The sequence below is a fragment of the Megalobrama amblycephala genome, linkage group LG12 (genome assembly GCF_018812025.1).
Source record: "Megalobrama amblycephala isolate DHTTF-2021 linkage group LG12, ASM1881202v1, whole genome shotgun sequence".
In the NCBI taxonomy this organism is placed as follows: domain Eukaryota; kingdom Metazoa; phylum Chordata; class Actinopteri; order Cypriniformes; family Xenocyprididae; genus Megalobrama; species Megalobrama amblycephala.
Genome location: NC_063055.1, coordinates 4,818,865 through 4,841,987, shown reverse-complemented (window position 1 = coordinate 4,841,987; position 23,123 = coordinate 4,818,865). Strand labels below are relative to the sequence as shown.

The 23,123-nt window shown below is 36.3% G+C and overlaps 1 protein-coding gene across 2 annotated transcripts in view; it reads right to left on the bottom strand.

The window, feature by feature from the left end:
- zgc:63587 (uncharacterized protein LOC393431 homolog) overlaps positions 1-23,123 on the bottom strand; it is a 44,665-nt gene that overhangs the window by 20,001 nt on the left and 1,541 nt on the right. For both annotated transcript variants that reach the window (XM_048208714.1, XM_048208715.1), the window contains exons 2-7: positions 15,095-15,139; positions 14,584-14,683; positions 14,418-14,504; positions 11,772-11,895; positions 7,672-7,806; positions 6,664-6,781 (exon numbers count right to left, since the gene is read on the bottom strand). In XM_048208714.1, the coding sequence (XP_048064671.1) occupies positions 6,664-6,781; positions 7,672-7,806; positions 11,772-11,895; positions 14,418-14,504; positions 14,584-14,683; positions 15,095-15,121 (591 nt within the window). In that variant the 5' untranslated portion in view covers positions 15,122-15,139. The remainder of the gene's footprint in view (positions 1-6,663; positions 6,782-7,671; positions 7,807-11,771; positions 11,896-14,417; positions 14,505-14,583; positions 14,684-15,094; positions 15,140-23,123) is intronic.

The following is a 23,123-nucleotide window of genomic DNA, read 5'->3' as shown; positions in this document are numbered from 1 at the left end:
CCTACTTTAAAATAAGGTTTCATTAGTTAACTACTTTAGTTATAAACTAAGAAAGAACAATACTTCTACAGAATTTATTAATCTTAATCTTAATTTCAACATTTTTAAAATCAAAAGTTGTATTTGTTAACTTTGAACTAAAATGAACTAACAATGAATGACTTTTTATTAACCAACAATAATAAAGTGTAGCAAATGTATTGCCCATTGTAAGTTCATGTTAGTTAATACATTAATGTTAACAAATTAACCTTAAAAAAAGTGTTACCATTTTTTATTCTATATTTCTATTTCTATGATCAATTTGTGGAAATGAGCTCAGTTAGAAGGTCACAGGATGTAGAAGCGTACAGTAAGGCCTGAAGAGACTCATATGAAATCATACAGGAGAGAAGCCAGTCAGTTGAGTTTGTGGCAAAACCTTTTACAGTGCTTCAGTAACGTTGTATTTTACTGCATATGGTAATTCATACTCCGATAGTAGAACTGAAATGACATTCATAGATGATTAGTTAAAACATTTCAAATGCACCTGCAGACTATTTTTAGTCATGTATTTCGTCATTGAGGATTTCTTAAAAATACTGTGTAAAATCTTGTCTTGTTCTCGTGAACTCAAACTCGTGTCTCATCTCGTCACACCCCTAATACCTATACATATATATATTCATATATACACACACACACACACATACATTTATACATATATTATATTATATTATATATAATGTGCTTCCTATATGTTGATGTCATTAAAGCAAAAGAGATACACACCAAAGACATTCTCAAATTTTCACTCAAATTGCAATGCTGATAATATAATTAAATAATAAATAAATAAATAATAGATGCATTTTCCCAAGTGCTCTCAGACTTCTTGACCCCACTGTGTTTTAAAAACAACAAGGCTGGTAACATTTGGCAACCACACGATCTTGCACAACGCTCGTTGGTGCTTTTGTACATTTCTCCCGTTGAGCCAACCGAGAGGACAAAGAGAGGAAAGCTTTGACAGTTTGGAGACTGAGATATGAGCGTGATGGGGATCGCAGCATGGCAAACATCAACAATAACATTCAAATTCACATAAACACAACAATGCAACCCACAAAGCGCACCTACAATCTGACCTGTGGGAATCGCATGCAACTCTACTGGAGAAATCTCCTCCCAGATGTACGTCAGTTCGACCACAAAGGCTTTCTTTCTCAAACCGACATGATCTGCTGCTGGCGCTTCCATTCTAGAAGCTCTTCGGCGTATATCACTGCCATGGCGGGAAGTGAGAGCTACCTAAATGTCCCTCGAGTACTTTATAAGTTTCAGGGTTTTATGACCTCACTCCGGCCTCTGATAAGAGTCCTGCACACCGCTGACCCGGCTTTCGCTGCCAATCGGCCTGACACATTACAGGAAGGCCATATTGTTCTACACAAGCTGCTTCCCCCTTTCATGATGGTGCGAGAAAGATCGGGGAGAGGGGCGGCAGTCCTCTGTGAGAGAATGAGAGCAAAGCTATCACGGTGAGAAAGTAAGGGTGAAAATGAAACATAAATATCAGTCAACTGCAAAGACACAATGGGTCATTTGTCATTCATATGGCAGGGGCAGGATTTTGGGAACCTTCACCGGTTGTGGCGACATCATAAAAGTGAGTGGGAAATGCTGACTTGCACTTCCACATAATTCAGAACTGATTATTGGAAGTTGCGTCCAAGAGTCTTCTTCTTGGGAAAAGTTAAGGTAGACAAAATTCTTAAGGGTGTGTTCATCCTTTCCTGATAATCACTGATGTAAGAAAAAGGATTCAAGCATTTGTGGAGGTACCAATGAAAAGAACAAGCATTAAACTTCCTCCAATTCATTCACTTTAACATTCAGATTTGATGGGGCAATTTCCTAAAATTAAGTTCTTAAACAATCAAAGTTTCAAGTAGTCATGGGTTTCTCAGCAACAGTAACAACGGTGGTGTGTTTACAGAAAGCTTAAAGGTGACCTATTATGACCCTTTTTATGTAATATACAGGTGCATCTCAATACATTAGAACATCACGAAATAGTTATTTTTTCTGTAATTTAATTCAAAAAGTAAATCTTAAATATATTCTAGATTTATTAGACATAAAGTAAAATATTTCCAGACTTTGTTTTCATTTTTTTTGATGATTACAGCTTGCTGCTCATCAAAATCAAAAAATCAGTATCTCAAATTATTAGAATATTTAATTTTCAAGTTCTATTAAATTACCATTCTCAGGGTATAAATACTAGCTTTAGGTCACTAATCCCAACAGCAGTCATGGGGAAGTCTGATGACTTGACAGTTGTCCAGAAGACGGTCATCAAGACCCTCTACAATGAGGGTAAGCCACAGAGGGTCAATGCTGAAAGAGCTGGCTGTTCGCAGGCTATTTCCTTCGCTGGAAGGAAAAAGTGTGGCAGAAAAAGGTGTACAAGTGAAAGGAATGACGGCAGGCTTGACAAGATTGTCAGGCAAAGCTGATTTAAGAACTTAGGAGAGTCTGGAGGAAGAGTGGAGAGGCACAGAAACCATGTTGTTTGAAGTTCAGTGTAAAGTTTCCACAGTCAGTGATGATTTGGGCTGCCATGTCATCTGCTGGTGTTGGTCCACTTTGTTTTCTGAAGTCCACAGTCAACGCAGCCATCTACCAGGAAATTTTAGAGCACTTTGTGCTTCCTTCTGCTAACAAGCTCTATGGAGATGCTGATTTCATTTTCCAGCTGGATTTGGCACCTGCCCACACTGCCAAAGGTACCAAAGGCTGGTTCAATGACCATGGTGTTACTGTGCTTGATTGGCCAGCAAACTCGCCTGACCTGAACCCCATAGAGAATCTATGGGGTATTGTCAAGAGGAAGATGAGAGACACCAGACCCAACAATGCAGAAGAGCTGAAGGCCGCTATCAAAGCAACCTGGGCTTCATTACACCTGAGCAGTGCCACAGGCTGATCGCATCCATGCCATGCCGCATTGATGCAGTAATTCATTCAAAAGGAGGCCCAACCAAGTATTGAGTGCATAGAAATTAACATACTTTTCAGAAGCCTGACATTTGTTTAAAATATCCCTTTTTTTATTGATCTTATGAAGTATTCTAATTTATTGAGATAGTGAATTGGTGGGTTTTTGTTAAATGTGAGCCAAAATTATCACAATTAAAAGACTTAAAGTACTTCAGTCTGTGTGCATTGAATTTATTTAATACACAAATTCCACAATTTGAGTTGAATTACTGAAATAAATCAACTTTTCCACGACATTCTAATTTATTGAGATGCACCTGTAACTCTCTGGTGTCCCCAGACTGTGTCTGTGAAGTTTCAGCTCAAAATACCCCATGGATTTTTATTGTAACATGTTTTAACAGCCTATTTTTGGGTGGGAGAAAAAAATGCATTGATTGTGTGTGTGTGTGTGTGTGTGTGTGTGTGTGTGTGTGTGTGTGTGTGTGTGTGTGTGTGTGTGTGTGTGTGTGTGTGTGTGTGTGTGTGTGTGTGTGTGTGTACCTTTAAATGCAAATGAGCTTGTGCTCCCCACCCCCAAGCTTGTGATTCCATTACACTGAGGCATACATAATACAGGAGAAGCTCACACAGCAAATATAACTCTCAAAATATGTGATGCAGCATTTCAGATCACATAGGTATGGCATGTATTTTGTGGATGTTTGCTAACATTCGATTCTGAATGAGTTTGATAGCGTGCTGCACGGCTAATGTGGCTAAAGCTACACACTGTTGAAGAGACTCAATAACAATGAAGATGCGTTTATATACAGACTGCAAGCTTTTTCAGGTTAAAAATGAAAATAATGACATGGCTCTGGTCTCTGGGAATACAGTAAGAAACAATGGTAACTTTAGCCACTTTTAACAAGTACATTAGCAACGTGCTAACGAAACACATTCAGAAAGACAATTTGCAAACATTACAAAATATATATGCAATTGGACCATGAACAGTTGGTATCGCTCCATCTTTGAGAATCAACTTCTGTGCAAATTATAGGGGCTTTCGCACTGAATAGTTCTAGGAACTAGCCACTAGGATAGTTCCCTGAGAACTAATTTCTCCCCTAGGCCATGATCCTGGTTGCATTCGCACCGGCAGTAGGAATTCTGAAGCGGCAGACAGTGGCATCTTTAAGCGTGGCATTTACAAATGCTAAAAACCAGTGGATGGAAGACTGCGTGATCAGAGCTGTTTGTTGTGTGTCGTGGGTTTCGTGATAACAGGGATGGAATGTAAATGCATAATTTATGCGACTGAAAGAGCAAAAAGTAGGGCTAAGAGACGAAATCTCCTATGACAACTTTTAGTATTACATATCATCGAGGCGGAGAAAATAACACAACCCTGCAGACAGCAGGTAAAGCCATTATCAGTGTTTTCCATGTTCGTGAATTTTGTTTACACAGCTTTTTAAAAATGCCGGGTGCCGGTGTTTGACGAATCAACATACACTTACGTCACTGATAGTTCCTATAGTGCTGGTTTAGACCCTACTCTGAAGTAGGAGCTAATTTAGTTCCCCCAGAAGGAGTTCCTAGAACTAAAATCGTTCCTAGTTCCTGTGGTGTGAACACGCCAAAATCCAGGTGCTTCAGCCAATAGTTCTAGGAACTATGAAAAGGATCTTCCGGTGCAAGAGCCCCTTATGTGTTTTACTGACCCTCGTGTGCAAAGCAGTCTGGTGTAAAATGACACTTAATGGTATATGAGTTTATCTGGACACATTCTCTTCATAAATAAAATTACACCACTAAAAACGGAAAAAGTCAGATTTTCATGATATGTTCCCTTTAATGGAATGGTTCGCCCACACATGCAAATTATGTTATTTACTGAAAGTATGATTTGTTAGATTTGTTGAATAAACATTAATTTCTTATGACTTTAAAAAAATTGGAATATAATGCATATAATGCATCAACATTTATAGTGCTTTTATGCTATTATTTGGTCCTTTTTGAAGTTTAATACCATGTGATCACCGTGTTATTTTTTTGTATGGACATGCATTTTTTTTTTTTTTTTTTTTACAGAAAAAGTGTTTGAAACATCATGAGGGTGAGTAAATGACAGAATTTTAATTGTTCGTGACCTATTTAAAAAATACATTGATTGGCTTTGGCTAACACAGCAATGTGGGAATGTGTATGAAAATGTTTTGAAATTACCTGCAGGAAGAGAAAACTGGCATCTAAGGAGCAGGCGAATAACAGGAACTACTAAATATACAAGCATTCAGTGTCCAAAGCAACGTCTAAATATAGACCAGCATAAGAAATGAAGCCCTGAGACTTCCTGTGTGTTGTGAGCCATTTAATTAAGAGTGACAGAAAAAATTAGTTGCGTTTTTCTGCGTGAACTATTTCTATTTGACATCACTACACAACTCAAACCAAAGAACGCACATTTGTACACCACACATCATGAGAACATGCACGCTGACATCTGTTTGGGTCATTTAGCTTGAAATAGCTGACAGTGGCTAATCTTTCCTGCGACTTAGATGGACGTACATGCAGTGATTGCAGGATGTGGAGAAGATTCCATTTGTCTCTAATCTAAAATGGTCTCTAACAGGACCATTTTCAGTAACGAGGCAATGTTTACACACACAAAAGATGCTGACAGAGGTCAATTGGGACTTTTAATCACAAACGACCTAAAACTCAAGATTAAACCAGAAGAATTCAGCGATTACCCTTTTTTTTTTTGGTTCACGTTAGGGAAAGTCGTTGATCAGCAGGTGTCTGAGGGTTTAACAGATGTTTAGGTTAGTGTAAATGCATATGTTGTTGACTTGTGGGGGGTGGAGGACAAATCGTGTAGAGCCCTTTGAAGCTGCACTGAAACTGACATTTTCACCTTCAACCCATTGAAAAAAAAACCTTACTTTCTTTTCGACTGAAGAAAAAAAACAAACATCTTGGATGACATGGGGGTGAGTAAATTATCAGGAAATTTGAATTCTGAAGTGAACTAATCCTTTAAGAGGCACAGAGGCGGCGTGTGATACCAACACTGGCAAAATAAACCACTATTACGTTCATAAACATAATTGTGCTCAAAGCAGCAGCAGAAATGCTGAACAAGCTCCAGCGCTCATGTTGATCTGCACGAGCTTCCTGTGGGATTACAGATTACGTCCCGATGAAGTCAAGCCAGATACACGCCACATAATCACCGTCCTACTTAACCTGCGGAGCATATCGGCAGGAAGACATGGAGCGTGCAGGTCAGCACACACCTGACCTCGCTTCAGACACAATCCAGAGGGTGTGCGATTCTGTGTGTGTTAAAGGGAAACATCTGCACACAGCACAAGGAGACCACTATTGTCTATGGAGAACTGTGCACTACAGTACATACATGGTCAGCGTGTCTTTTTACATACTTGTGTCCATGCCAGACTGTTGGGAATGTCACAATGCATAAAGGTGAATACATGTACACACCCTACACTATAGTAACACATCGTCTGATCACCAAACATTCAGAGTACCAAGCAAAAGCTGGAATCTACACCACAAAGAAGCTCAGATATACTATTTGTTGTTAGTTTTGCAACATGTTTTCAACTAGATGGATCACATGATACTTGTTCTAGAGAGAAAAAGCTTGACCCTCACCCTTCTCTTGAGACGGTCTCTCTCTCTCAGCGTGAGCGTGTCGGCTTTGGCGATCACAGGGACGATGTTGACTTTGCTGTGGATCGCCTTCATAAACTCCACATCTAGAGGCTTCAGGCTGGGAAAAATCAAGCACACAGAAGCAAAAATCACATACAAAAGTTTGGGGTCAGTAAGATTTTTTTTTTTTTATAAGCAAGGATACTTTAAATTGATCAATATTTACATTTATAATGTTACAAAAGGTTTCTATTTCAAATAAATGCTGTTCTTTTGAACGTTCTATTCATTAAAGAATCTTTAAAAAAATAAAATCACGTTTTCCACAAAAATATGAAGTAGCACAACTGTTTTTAATAATTGATAATAATCAGAAATGTTTCTTGAGCAGCAAATCAGCATCTTAGAATGATTTCTGAAGGATCATGTGACACTAAAGAGAGGAGTAATGATGCTGAAAATTCAGCTTTGATCACAGGAACATTTTAAAATATATTCAAATAATAAACAGTTGCTTTCTATTGTAATAATATTTCGATATTTTACTGTATTTTTGATCAGATAAATGCAGCCTTAAGTGACTTCTTTCCCAAACCTCTGAAAGGTAGTATATAAATTTGGATTTTTTTGGATTTTACATGGATTTTCACCATAATAAGAATGGAAACAAAACAATGCATCAACCATAATTCACCCTGAAATGATGTGATGGACAAATGTTTGGCTGCAATGTTTGTTGGCAATTCAATAAACATTTATCTGGGACTGTTGAAGATTTGAGTTAGAAGCTGAGTTTTTTTTATGACAATTTACATCACCTTTGAACTTGAACTGAAAAGTTCTGATGTAAAATTCAATTGGGATTTTTGTTGGTGATTCATGTTGCTTCGATGCATCACTCTTGGTGTAAACAGGCCTTAATTGAGGGCTAAAGCTAAGCCACTTTCTGCATGAATAAGATGTTTTATTGACTGATGATGAAAGGCATGTCATGTGCAGGTGTTTTACCCGTGTCCAAACGGAGAGATGAAGTAAAAGCAGCAGTGTACTCTGTTGTCAACGATGTGTCTGCGGTTCAGTCCGCTCTCGTCGTGCAGGTATCGCTCAAACTGATTATCGATATACTGGATGATCGTCTTAAAGCTGTCGAAGAGAATAAAGCAGAGAATGAGCTGAAAGGAAATACTCCGATGTAAAAGCTTGTTATTGTATTAAACAAGAGCATTAAACAAACATCGGAAATGGATCTCAGCAGAACAAAACCACAATCTAACCACGGGACATTTTAGAAATGGAGAAAAACCACTTAGTCAAGATAAAGCTTATCAAAATTCTCCACAACATCATGTTTACAGGTTCTTGTTCAGCAAAGGCTCACCACATGCACCAGTGTTATTTTAGCATCACTGAGATCATATTGTTTTTTGTTTTTTTTACATTTTATGTTTGCATTTTAAATTGAAAGTTTTAGTAATTTTGCAATGTGTTTTTGTCATTTCTATTAGTCTTTTAAAATGTTAGTTCATCCAAAAATGAAAATTCTGTCATCCTCATGTCATTCCAAAAAACTTTTGCTCATCTTCGGAACACAAATGAAGATATTTCTACCACTTTGATGCTTCAAAAAGTTCACAAAGAGATCATAAAACTAATCCATATGAATTAAGTGGTTTAGTACAAATTTTCTGATCGCTTTATGATGAACAGATTTAATTTAGGCTTATTCACAGAATTAATTTAGGCTTATTCACATATAAACATTGATCAGCGAACATAAACAGAAGCTCAATCGAACCTGCTTCACGTGCGAGAACAAACCTCTTGCGGAAGCTCAAAGTGATGCATAACACGAGAATGAACCTCATTGGTTCTTGCGAAAGCTCAAACATGATGCGAAACAAGAGAATGAACCTCATTGGTTCTCATATGTCAAGTGAACATACTTGAGCTTCTGTTTATTATAACTGATGTGTGAGTTGATAAATGTTTATATGTGAATAAAAGTCTAAATTAAATCCGTGCAGTGTATAAAGCAATAGTGTATCTTCAGAAAATTTAGAATAAACCGCTCAATTGATATGGATTATTTTTACAATCGCTTTCTGAACTTTTTGAAGCATCAAAAAAGGGACAGAAATCTCTCATATTTCATCAAAAATATCTTCATTTGTTTTCTGAAGATGAACGAAAGTCTTACAGGTTTGGAAAGACACGAGGGTGAGTAAATGATGACAGAATTTTCATTTTTGGGTGAACTAACCCTTTAAATATTTTTATTTCAGTTTTAGTTGTAGTTATTTAGCACATCAAGTTAAACTAAAAATGAGAAAAAATGAGAAATGCTGCCTTAGCAACTAGCTGCAACTACAGTGACATGGACACACAAATCGGATCTAAACAGTTGCGATACACAAGTGGACAGTCAATAATATTAGATCAGATTACAATCGGATTTGAACTGACAGTAGTGTGAACTAAAGTTCTCCAGACTTATCTAAACCTCACACACTAAGCCACTTCTGCTTCTCATGCAGATATGATCACTGCACTGCACTTTTCTAGATCTCGGCCTTTTTGAGAGGCCGAAGGACATGATAATATAGATAGGTAACGTGGATGGCATATTTTCATTAACGGCCTGTGAAGTCTGTGGGTGAGAGATGGGGAGGATATTGTTCTTTCAAACAGGACGTTCCCAGCATTCCTCAGCAAAGCTCAATGACCAATATACAAACACAAGGCAACAGCTGCCGATAAACCACAATCAAGTGCCATAAAGTAAATAGTCTGTGCTCTGCAGATACACGGACACATAACACTGAGTATTAAGTTAATAATCAGTCCAGTCTTCCATTCAGGAGGTCATAGTTATATGCAAGGTCTAATTTTACGGTAGATATATCTGTAATAATAAACAGCTAGTTCACCTACCTAAGGGAAATTTTGATGCAAAACAACAGCAGCACTATTGCAAGTGCACAAATACATCAAGAGTGATACACATTACATAAATATTATGTTTAAGACATAAAAAAGTAGGGATGGGTCAAGATGGAGTCTAGGCGAGATCAACTATTTTTAGCAAAAGAGCTTTTTTGCGAATTTTGCTATAAGCAATTATTTTTTAAGATGTATCAGTCAAGTTAAAATAGTCAAACTTTTAAAAACACATCACGAGATCCTCGAATCTGTACTCAATTTTGCTGTTTTTGAAAGCGAGAACTAACACACCTTAGAGAAACGCTCCTTAAAAAATCTAAATCAAAAATGCTGTGCTGCATTTCACATGTACAGTGGACTCAAAAAAAGCATTTGGACACTTAAAGGGGACCTATAATGCCCCTTTTACAAGATGTAATATAAGTCTCTGGTATCCCCACAATGTGTCTGTGAAGTTTCAGCTTAAAATATCCCACAGATCATTTATTATAGCTTGTCAAATTTGGGTGTGAGCAAAAACACACTGTTTTTGTGTGTGTCCCTTTAAATGCAAATGAGCTGCTGCTCCCGGCCGCTTTCCAGAAGAGGGTGGAGCTTTAACAGCTCAACAACAACAAAGCTGGAGAATCTCACGCAGCCAAAATGAGGATTGTCAGTAACGGTGTTCAGCCTTACATTGTTCAAACCGGAGTCGACACTGATGGAGAGACTCAGGAAGAAGTTACAACTTTTAGAATGAAACTGGACGTTTCTGAACGGTTAGTGGATACATTTATGTAGTTGCTTTTCAACTCATCGACTAGCATGTGCCGTCATGTTAATCTTTTGTGCAAATTCAGCGTTGAATTGACCCTCGTTTGTGAAGCAGTCCAGTGTAAAATGACGGCATGACAACAACACTCTACTACAACAACTCTTCCTCTTCTCTAAAGCAGCCCAACATGGCCACGCCCCCTTTGTTATGTGTTCTCGGGGGTGGGGTTTATGTAAATTTTGGGGTTTGTGATCTCACCAACCCAGAAAGAAGCTTGTTGTAATTCTTTAAAAAGCGTATTCTGTAAAAGAAAATATCTCCCTTTGCATTAAACTTTGAGCGTCATAACTTTGCAGATGTTGTTTATGCTCAAACAGCAACATTACACACTAACTAAAGTTAAAAGTGAAATCATAATCAACCACCCCTTTAAGGCACACTTAAAATGTCTTATTTTCAATGCATTAACAAAATATCACTGAGCAAGTGACATTTCATAAATGACAAACTTCAATTTGTCAAATGTCTGTCTTTAAAAGTTGATAATAAAAAGGTGCGTTGATATTTGGTTAAAGTATAATGACATTCAGAAGTGTAATTTAAGTGTCCAAATAGTAAGAAATGTGTCCGAATCGGTATCAAAAAGTAATGCAAAAGTAATAAAATGTAATTTTGGAACAATACAATAATGTAATGTACACAGAATCAGTGTAGCAAAAATTAAAATCTTGGCAGATGTAAATGCATAGTGTTTTGAACTGTAGCATGATGTGCTGTGCTTTGCAAATATCCCGTTATTTTTTACCAACAACACTTTATGGTACAGGGAAAATTATAAAGTATGGGACAACTGAGACAATCAAACGTCAAACTTAGAAATAAATACATGGCTCACAAAGAAAGAAATTTCACCTTCCACACCCACTGATAGAGGCTCTACCAAAACGTTTCTCACCACACGCACACATCTAAATAAGGACATACCAGAAATTTATATTGATTTTTTTTCTTTTATTTAAAGTTATAATGACTAACCCTATCAAACTTTGAGAATAAAAATTTGTAGTTGAAGATGGGCATGCTAAATTTTCTATATATAGTAATCATTATGTTCACAACATGTAATAATTACTTTAATGAGCTCATTGTTTCAGCCTAAAATGAAGAGATGATGTTAGCTAACTGCATGATTTGTATGTACATTTTTGAACTACGTTACACAGACACAGTCACCTCTGATAACAGATTACTCTAAATTGTAATGTAGACACATGCAATTTCTGTAAAGCTGCTCTGAAACTATATATAGTGAAAAGCATTATACAAATCATGTGAATTGAACTGAATAGATGTCTCCAAAGGGAGGTCTTGGTCACTTCTTGGGACAAATTTAACAAAGTAAACACACACTGACCAGTCCTGGCTGTTGATGGCGTCTCCATATCCAGGCGTGTCCACTACGGTGAGGCGGAGCTTCACTCCCCTCTCCTCGATTTCCACCGTGGATGCTTCAATCTGAACCGTGCGCTCAATCTTCTCTGGAAGCACAACAAAACCCCCATCAGAACAAAAACACTCATGTTTACAGAACAAAAGATGTGCAGAAACATTTGAGGGGGTACATTGAGACAAATCACATAAAAAAAACCCTCATGATTTATTGTTGCAATGTAAAAAGTTTTGTGAGCACTTTCTGAGAACCATTGGGAGGAAGCCTTGGGCTACAGACAGGATTATTTTCTTGAAAACAACCTTGTTCTCTAGAGAGCTTTAATAGACAAAGAGCTCAACAGAGGGATTTTAAGGGATTTTATATCAAATGAGCATCTAAATCAGAAACGTTCTGCATTCCACTGCGAGTTGCATCATGATGAAAAGAATATTTATTTCTACAAAACAAAAAAAAACACCGAAGACACACTTTAGGTATTGCATTAGACAAAATATTACAGCACGTGTCATTTCAAGCAATTTTTAGTTATATATATTTATATATTTTATTTATATATAATTATGTCCGATAACACTTAAGCAAAACATGGTCAGGTCAAAATATTTTTCCCAAAAATAATAATAAATCATTGTCATTTTCATTAATAATTTGTGATATTATATATATATATATATATATATATATATATATATATATATATATATATATATATATATATATATATATATATATATATATATATATATATAAGCGCTATATAAATAAAGGTGACTTGACTTGGTTAGATATTGGACACCTGCCAAGTAATGCAGAAGTGATGATATTTTCAGAATTAGTTGCTCATTTGAACTTGATGTACCTTTTTATGAAAATATGTTTCTATTTCTGCAGACGTGATAATGCAAGATCTGCAATATTCTCTTAAGGGCATCAAAACAACACCTTATGTATCTATTTTCATCTATCTTTTGACATTTGATCAGTCACTCTGCCCTAGCCGTTACACCAGCTATGACATAATGGATAAGTCTGTTTGACCAAAACATAAGTTAAAGTGGATGTAAGTTTTCCTATGCTTATGGTATAAAACGGACCGGGTCTTTGATAGTTTAGCTTTTTCCTTTGCTCTTTCTCTTTACACTTTTTGCTCTCTTTGCTCTTTTTGCTTCTAGCATCTCTTCTGCGTCTTCTACTGCTGCTTCTTCTCTTCTACCTCTCATTTCATACTGCAAATGTCTTAATTTTGTTCCTTCTTTCTCTATATTCAGATCTTCATCAATTAGATACAATACTCTAGATTAAATTATTAACTATTAATTACTTAATTAATTTGTTTGTCTTTATAATTTTTACTTAATAAATGTATTATTCCTTATTCAAATTTGTTCTCTGACATTGCTGGACTGCCTGGATCTCATTGCATCAGTTTTTGCAACAAAAAACAATTAATAAAACTATATAAAACTATTTAATTAAGTCAAATTAAAAGGAAAATGAAAAAAAAAAAAAAAAATCACCTAATTCAAACTATTTATAAAATCTATAATAGTATCTGAATGATACTAAAACAACATGACTATATTTCCATACAGCCTCATAATGCGATTATAATGAGATTTAGGCAATACTGTGATTAAACTTTACCCCATGTAAACACAACACTTTGATCAAACTGATGCAATTAAGCTCATTATCATAGTAACCATAATCGTAGTAAAATACAGGTGCTGGTCATATAATTAGAATATGATCAAAAAGTTGATTTATTTCACTAATTCCATTCAAAAAGTGAAACTTGTATATTATATTCATTCATTACATACAGACTGATATATTTCAAATGTTTATTTCTTTTAATTTTGATGATTATAACTGACAACTAAGGAAAATCCCAAATTCAGTATCTCAGAAAATTAGAATATTACTTAAGACCAATACAAAGAAAGGATTTTTAGAAATCTTGGCCAACTGAAAAGTATGAACATGAAAACTTTTTGATGATATTCTAATTATATGACCAGCACCTGTATGTGGCGTATGCAGATTTTAATCACAATAAACAGGCATCTAAACACTTTAATTGCATCTATTCCACTCCGTCACAATGTGACGTACACAGATGATGTCATGAGCAGATTCGTAAACATGGCGGTAAAGAAGACATCACATTTTTGGAGGTGTTGAAGATAGTGAGTTCATGTTGACAACATTGCGTGACATAAATAATGCAATATATTGATCGAGAAAATATTTTTAGGTGCGTCACCGAAAAAATCCATAGAAATGTGTTTTGCATTTGACATAAGTAGATCAAAACAGTGGCCAGTAACAAACCTACTGTATGCGAGTTCATCATATGTGCATGATAACGGTACAAATAACTACAATTCTTATTCTGATAATAATCAGAATAATAAAAATTGCATTGGGCCAAAATAAAGTTCATCTACAGAGGATTTGTCATGAAGGCTAGGGATTATTTTGGTTTTGGACACAATATCCTTTAGAGTTAATAAAGACCTCAGGGGACCCCTGTGTGTGTGTGTGTGTGTGTGTGTGTGTGTGTGTGTGTGTGTGTGTGTGCGTGTGTGTGTGTGCGCGTGTTACCTGCCGCTCCAGGTATATAGCGCTCTGGGTAGAGGTCAGTCAGGAAGAGGCTGTTGATGAGGGTTGATTTACCAAGACCAGACTCTCCTAAGATAACAAATAACACTCAGTTAAAAGCACAGTGTGTGTCTGTCTGAATCCATGTCTGTGTTTATATGTCACGCACCTACAACCATCAGTGTAAACTCAAAGCCCTTCTTCACAGACTTCCTGTGCACCTGATTGGGCAGGTTGGCAAATCCCACATATCCTGCAGCATCAGGAAACTAGAAACACACATCAGAACTGTTACACTGATGTACAAGTTTAATACGTAAACATTTAATACCCAAAGGTAAAGTGTGTTGATTTATTTGGAATTGCAAACTATAGTATAACAATAGTGATTGCAAAAATAATAATAATTTTCCCAAACACTTCCCTCATCTTCCACTGACCATGAAAATGGACAGTCCCACCCAAACTCAATCCATTAGATGAGTCAGATGTTGACATATCAGGCCACTCAAATAACAAACCAATGTTTTGAAAGCACGACCGAGTAAAAGTAACTGCTTAGGAAAATGACTTACTCACTCATACTAACTCTGATCATTAAACAGAGACAACAAAACATGAGACTATCCAAAACAATTACACACTTTGCCTTTAAACAAGTGTAGGAGTGTCTGTCTTACCTTTCCTTTTTCTCCAGACTGCGACATGACGTTACTGCCTGATAACTAGATGAAGAAAAAAAGCAGCAAATAAATGAATCTTGCTAAAGTCAAAAGTCTTGCTAGATTTCTCTTGAACTCGATCAGAGAGAACTAATCAGAGATGGTCAATCGATATGAGTTTTTAAAGACTGATGTCAGTACTGATATCTGGAGAAGTGGGTGGCCAATATAACACTAAAATACAGTAAAATAATAATAAATAAACAAAAAAAGAAACATTCCTAAAAAAATTCTAAACAAAACTCCAGTCTTCAGTGTCACATGATCCTTCAGAAATCATTCTAATATGCTGATTTGCTGCTCAAGAAACATTTCTTTTTATCAATGTTGAAAGCAATGCTTCATATTTCTGTTTTTCAGGATTCTTTGATGAATAGAAAGATCAAAAGAACAGCGTTTATTTGAAATTGAAATCTTTTGTAACATTATAAATGTCTTTACTGTCACTTTTCATCAATTTAATGCATCCTTGCTGAATAAAAGTATTAATTTATTTGTTTTTTAAAATTGTAATGACCCCAAATTTTTGAGCGTAAGTAATGAAAGTAAATAAATAAATACTGGTATGGTGAGGTCACTAATATACAGTGCCCTCCACAATTATTGGCACCCTTAGTAAATATGAGCAAAGGTGGATGTGAAAATAAATCTGCATTGTTTATCCTTTTGATCTTTCATTCAAAAAAAAAAAAAAAAAAAATCACAAAACTCTAACCTTTCATTGAAGGAAAACAGTTGAAAGTGGAGGGAAACTCACATTATGAAATAAATGTTTTTCTCCAATACATGTTGACCACAATTATTGGCACCCCTAGAAATTCTTATGAGTAAAATATCTCTGAAGTATATTCCCATTCATATTTACATTTTTTTAGCACACCAGGGTGACTAGGAGCATGAAATTGTCCAGCCATGACTTCCTGTTCCACAGAAGTACAAACAGGAGGAAACACAAAGGCCAAATTCCCGTAATCATTCATCACAATGAGTAAAACCAAAGAATATAGTTCTGATGTGCAGCAAAAGATTGTTGGGCTTCACAAAATAGAAAGTGGCTGTAAGAAAATAGCTAAAGCATTGAAAATCCCCATTTCCACTATCAGGGCAATAATTAAGAAGTTCCAATTAACTAAAGATGTTACAAATCTGCCTGGAAGAGGACGTGTGTCTAAATCGCCTTAATGCACGGTGAGGAGGAAAGTTTGAGTGGCCAACGACTCTCCAAGGATCACAGCTGGAGAATTGCAAAGATTAGTTGAGTCTTGAGTCTCAGAAAGCCTAAAAAGAATTATCAAACAGCACCTACATCCCCACAAGTTGTTCAGGAGGGTTTCAAGAAAAATCCTCTGCAAGACTAGAACTTCAAACGGGACCGGCTTCTATGGTCAGATGAAACTAAAAAAAGAGCTTTTTGGCAGCAAACCCACCAGATGGGTTTGGTGCACACATGGATAAAAAGTACCCCATGCCCACGGTTAAATATACTGCTGGATCTTTAATGTTGTGGGCCTATTTTTCTGCTGGAGGTCCTGGACATCTTATTCAGATACATGGTATCATGGATTCTATCAAATACCAACAGATAAAAAAAATCTAAACCTGACCGCTTCTGCTAGAAATCCAACAATGGGCCATGGTTGGATCTTCCATTAGGACAATGATCCAAAACAAACATCAAATCCAAAACAAAAATGGGTCACTGAACACAAAATGAAGCTTCTGCCATGGCCATCCCAGTCCCCTGACCTGAACCCTAAAGAAAATGAGTGGAGTGAACTGAAGAGAAGAAGCACCAGCATGGAGCTGGGAATCTGAAGGATCTGGAGAGATTCTGCATGAAGGAATGGTCTCTGATCTCTTCTCAGGTGTTCTTCAAACTCATCAGGCATTATAGGTGAAGACTCAGAGCTGTTATCTTGACAAAAGGAGGTTGCAAAAAGTTTTGAATAAAAGGGTGCCAATAATTGTGGCCAACGTGTTTTGGAGAAAAACATTTATTTCATAATGTAAGTTTCCCCCCACTTTCAATTATTTTCCTTAAATGAAAGGTTATAATTTCGTGAATTTTTTGAATGAAAGATCAAAAGGATAAACAATGTAGATTTATTTTCACAGCTGCTTTTGCAATAAATGCAATAGATAGCCATTAAAATAATCCTTCACATTCCAGTCAAATGAAACATTCACATTTAATGGAGGCACAGCCAATTGAAACTCTCAATCAATCTGATCGTCTTACACACACTGTAACGGATCTGCATGGGGTTGGGCTGATGATTTTGATGGAAAACAAACTGTTCTGGAGAAGCTGGAGTGTGTGAGTGTGTTAGACATGAAGAGGAGAGTGAGGGGTGACGACAGGGAGGGAACAATGCTGTTTATCTTTCATCTTCCTGGAAACGCTTTCCTACATTTCCACCACTCCCCATAAATGAAGGCTCACACACACACACACACACACACACACACACACAAAACCACCCAAAAACACTCAAATGTGCTTTATGGGGTTTGGGTGAAGGTGTGTTGGATTCAGAGACGGCAGGGCTGAAAGTCTTCACTGTGAAGGCCTAACAGCTGTAATACTGACAGATTGAGTTTTTCATTTTTATGAGTGTTTAACTTTCTACTCCCAAGAGAGGAAAAATCAGCTTTGCATCACAGAAATAAATTATATTTAAATTGTAATAATATTTCACAATATTACTGTTTTACTGTTTTTTTGATCAGCCTTGGTGAGCATAAGAGGCTTCTTTCAAAAACATTTAAAATAATCTTACTGATACCAGCCTTTTGAAAGGTAGTGTATCGCCGCAGTTTTCCACTGAAATTAGGACTGCACAACGATTAATCATGATTAAACGTTTGCAAAATAAAAGTCTGTGTTTACGTAATATGTGTGTGTTCTGTGTATATTAATTATGTATATATAAATACATGCACATACATGTATAAATTTAAAAAATATATACATGTATAAATAAATATACATATTTATATATATTTTAGATTACATATAAATATAAATATTTTATATATAAATATAATTTTTTTCTTAAATATATACATGAATGTGCGTGTATTTATATATACATAATATACACAGAACACACACATATATTACGTAACACAGACTTTTATTTTGCAAAGAATTAATCGTGAATAATCTGCATTTCCATCATGGTCTAAATTTTATATTCATCAAACTAAATGGAGTAACTCAAAACCCAATTTTGCTCATTTTCAAACAACCTTAAAAGTTTATTTAGAATCTGTAGTTTTCAAAAAAATCGAAAAGCCCAAAGAACTTTATCTTTGCTAAATGAATTTAACATATGTTTTTGTGATTCACTTTCATTTTAAGTTCATTTTTTATTTATCAGTGTATCAGTAAAATGGATCCATGCGTTTGGTCTTAAAGTGACAGCAGCCTAATAAACCTGCTGCTCTGTCATTAATGTCAATCAAACAAAAGAGAAAATAACTTACTGCTCTTGACTGAATAACTTTTTTAGCTTTAATATGAATCAATTTATATTTAGGCTAATTCATACAGTGATGACTATGCAATATTTTATTTTTACATCTGATTATTACATTTCTGTACAAACATTTCTCATATCCTGAAATAAAAATTTGGTCATATCGCCCACCCCTTGCATCTCCTGTCTCCCATCTGTCAGCCTCAGTTCCTGTCTCTATTAAGCCCCTCCTTCTGAAAAGAGTAATGCGCTCTGATTGGTCAGCTGGAGCAGTGTGTTGTGACTGGTCAACCTCTTTGAGCGTGTTTGGGAAATGTCCCGCCCCTTACCGTAACCGCGTGTTTCAACACTCTACTAACTCAACCAGGCCCCACCCCTTTATGTTGCATTTGCCTTGAGCAGGAATTATTTAAACGAGGGATATTGTGACATGTTTGCTGAAGACTAAAATGGAGGCGTTTCAGGGGAACAATGCGCACTGATATACAAAATAACTCAGTTTGGAGTGACTTGGGAACTTTGCAGACCTTTTTCATGCTCAAGCAGCAACATTACAAGTTCAACAGCGAAAAAAGCATAGAAGGACCGCTTTAAATTTAGCAATTTTGTGCTGTTACAAGTCATCATGCTGTGAAATGTCATGAATATCTGAACATCTTACACAATGTTTAATCATATTTAGGTTTAGTTTCAAATATGTTCTAACCTCATTTTTACAAAATAAGTACCAAACAAGAAAGAAAGTCATTACTGTGAAAGCTGAACAGCTGTAATATTGACAGATCTTCATTTTGTGATCATGAGTGTTTCTACTCCCCAAAGCTGGAAAAATCAAGAGTCAGAGCTTCTCTGGAAAGCATGGAAACTATAATCTAAGATAAATGTCAGACTGTGGGTGTTGTGGTGCTGCCTTTATAATGCCGGACACTGTGATTCCCATTTTATCACACACACATACACACTTTGGGAGGTCTTGTTATTGCTGGCTGGAAATTACGGGAAGGATAAACTAGTTGCAGATTAATCAAGTGGCCTCATTATCACCACAGAGATTACAGAGAGTAGCTCCGCGGGTGATTTTTGCATTAACGTGCATTAAACTCCAAAACCAAGAAAAGATTTAACAAACACACCAACTTTCAACTCTGCCTCACCCTCAAACGCGAGCACAGGTGGTGACCTGACTTAAGAGATTTACCATTTTTACCATAAAATGGTTTTGAGGTTCTTAACAGAATTCCTGATGGAGCTTAACGGATCGTAAGCTCGTGAGACATGTGACTGATACAGTCAGATCAGAAAGCTGGGTTTGCTGTTGGCTCGCGGGTCATAACAGCACCGCTATTGCACAACCGAGCTACCGTTCAAAGCAGCACTTGAGTTTATGAGTGAAACGTGCCTCCTCACGACCCCCGGTGCTATTCACTTCACCTCTGAAGAGCGGCTCTGCTCTGGCGTATTGATGAATGATTTTCAAGACAAAAGGCGGAATCGCTTTCAAACACTGACGGAAATAACACATCCATACAGGATAGGAATTGAGAGGATGGGATGAGACGTGATAAAGGAAGAAAGAGGAGGGGTGAAAGGTTAAAGATGTAAATAAAGAGAAAAAAGACAGAAAGACAGACCTTTGATGACAGGGACATACAGAGCCAAGATAGCGGAGACAATCTTCAGTTTCTACTACATAGCAGGGTAAAACAGTTTACTAGCAATACAGCAAGTGTAACCAGTCTTACACAACCCGCTCTGAGCGGGATTCGAACCGTGGTCTCCGGTGTGGGACGCAGGCACTCTAACAAAGAGGCTAAAGACTGCAGCCTCTAGCGTCAGTCGCTAGATCAACTCTTAAGATCGAGGAAGTGAGGTTTTACACACACAGCTCTTACTGGCCTACGACAGTTACACTCACGCCCCTAAAAGTGTAACCGGCTGATTAACTGATCATTTCAAGACTATTGGCTGATAACTGTGCCTCATTAGCCGATTAAAAGAAGTGTGTCAATCCACCTTCTAAAATCCACTGACAGCCTCGTCAATGCAAATATAAATAGAAGATTTAATAGAAATCAAAATTCAGTGCTGTTCTTTTGAACTTACAATTCAATAAAGAATCCCGAAAAAATTTTATCACTGTTTCCACAAAGCAGCACAACTGTTTTCAACATTGATAATAATCAGAAATGTTTCTTGAGCAGCAAATCAGCATATTAGAATGATTTCTGAAGGATCATGTGACACTGAAGACTGGAGTATTATAAAAAAAGGCCTGGTGTTGTTACACTATACAGCAGATCAAAATATTGGCCAAACGACATTTAATTAAAATGTTAACTTAATCTTTAATATTTGGCCACTTCTTTACAATAGAAATGCAGAGAGAGTGTTTAAACTTTTATTTTGAAATCACGATGAACATTTTGCATATTTAGAAACATATTGATTTATTCTCCTGTGATGGCGTAGGTTTATAAATGATTTCCGTTACAAATCTGATGAAATGGCGCAGATGGTGGTCATAGTATAGTATGGTTTTTAAATGGTTTTAATACATCGTTACTTGACATGGATAAAGTGCAACTTAAAACAAAACAAAACAAAAAACGTGAATTTAATCGAAGAATCATGACAGCCCTAAATATTTCAAAATACTACAGTTTTACTGTATCTTTGATCAAACAAATAGCCTGCAGCCTTGGTGAGCAGAAGAGGCTTCTTACAAAAACATTAAAAACTCTTGCCAACCCCAAACGATAGTGTACGTGCTCACTTAAATTCAGCGATTTTTTGCCATTCTAAAAAGCCATCATGCTTTGAAATGTTTATGAAAACTTTTCACAATGTTTATTCAAATGTAGCTTTCGTTTCCAATTTGTTCTAACTTTATTTATACAAAATAAGTACAAAAAAAAGAAAGAAGGGTTGCTTTCTGTGCCAAATAAAACATAATAGGAGCCTAAAAAAGTCATGCAATTTCAAATATCCCCAAAATGTTAAACATTTCTCAGTGCAAAACCAGAATCACAGTGTCTTTATACATGCAGTAAACACCAAGGAGTACTTAAGCAGCTAACAGTCTATTATAATGAAGAGGTCATTTAGAAACTCATCTTGTTTACTTGTCACATCTCTTGCCAAAAGCTAAAATCCTGCTCATTATAAATTGGGGATTTCCTTTCGGACCACTTCTATTTAGGTTCAGGGTTATTTTAACATAACACGAGCCAAAAGATATAATTTTGATGAATACGAGCTGCCTGAAGTTTTTTGTTCTTCACTGAAACAACATATGACTACAATTCAGCATGAAAAAAATTAAGCTCTTTTGAACCGTTGTCATACATAGTGAACTCAGTGCAGGCTTCCTTGTTTACGTCCGAATTCCGGCTCATTATTATCACACGCATGTGTCGTGCTGCTCACGTGTTCAGCTTCGGCCAATACTGAGTTGGCATTCGGACGTAAAGTTCACTACGTATGACAATGGTTCAAATTGTTAAATAAAGTTGTTATTTTTGTTTAGTTTTTGCGCACAAAACGTATTCTCATCGCTTCATAACATTAAGGTTGAACCTCTGTAGTCAAGTTGACTGTTTTAACCATGTTTTCAACTACCTTTCTGGTCGTCAAAAGGTGCAATGATGTTGCTGCCAATGTGTGGATCAGATACCCTCGAATTTCATCATATCTTAATTTGTGTTCTGAAGATGAACGAAGGTCTTACGGGTGTGGAACGACATGAAGGTGAGTAATTAATGACAGAAATTTCATTTTTGGGTGAACTAACCCTTTAATGCATACAAAATATTCCTCTCTTATTCTGTATTTTGCTCATTTTATTACCACTTTCAATTCTATTATAAGGCCTATAAACTATTTAGCACATACAAAAATATTAAAAATATAACTATTACGTAATAGTAACATTGATATTTAATAATTTATTGATAATATAATAAGCTTTCTGTGTCCCTCCTTTGACAGCTACGCAACTACCACTTTCAAGCCCCAGAAAGGTAGTAAAGACATTGTTACAATAGTCCATGTGACTACACTGGATTACTTTAATGATGTCTTTACTACCTTTCTGGGGCTTGAAAGTGGTAGTTGCGTAGACTGTCAATGGAGGGACAGAAAGCTCTCAAATTTCATTAAAAATATCTTCATTTGTGTTCCGAAGCCTTACAGGTGTGGAACAACATGAGGGTGAGTAATTAATGACAGAAATTTCATTTTTGGCTGAACTAACCCTTTAACAAACAGAAAAGGCCAGAATATGAAGAGTTTGGTTCCAAAACGCGATAAACAAAATTGAGTTTCCACCAAAATCAGTATTGTATCTGGTCGGTATTGAAAAGTCATTTATTAATTTTGCGCAAAATGTGTTATTCTGTCATGATTTCTCCCTTTCTTTCCAAAACGCAACAAACGCCAGTCTCCTTTTTCTGCAGAACGTGATATATCTGCTCAAACAATCACAGCGCACCATTCATTGAAGGCTT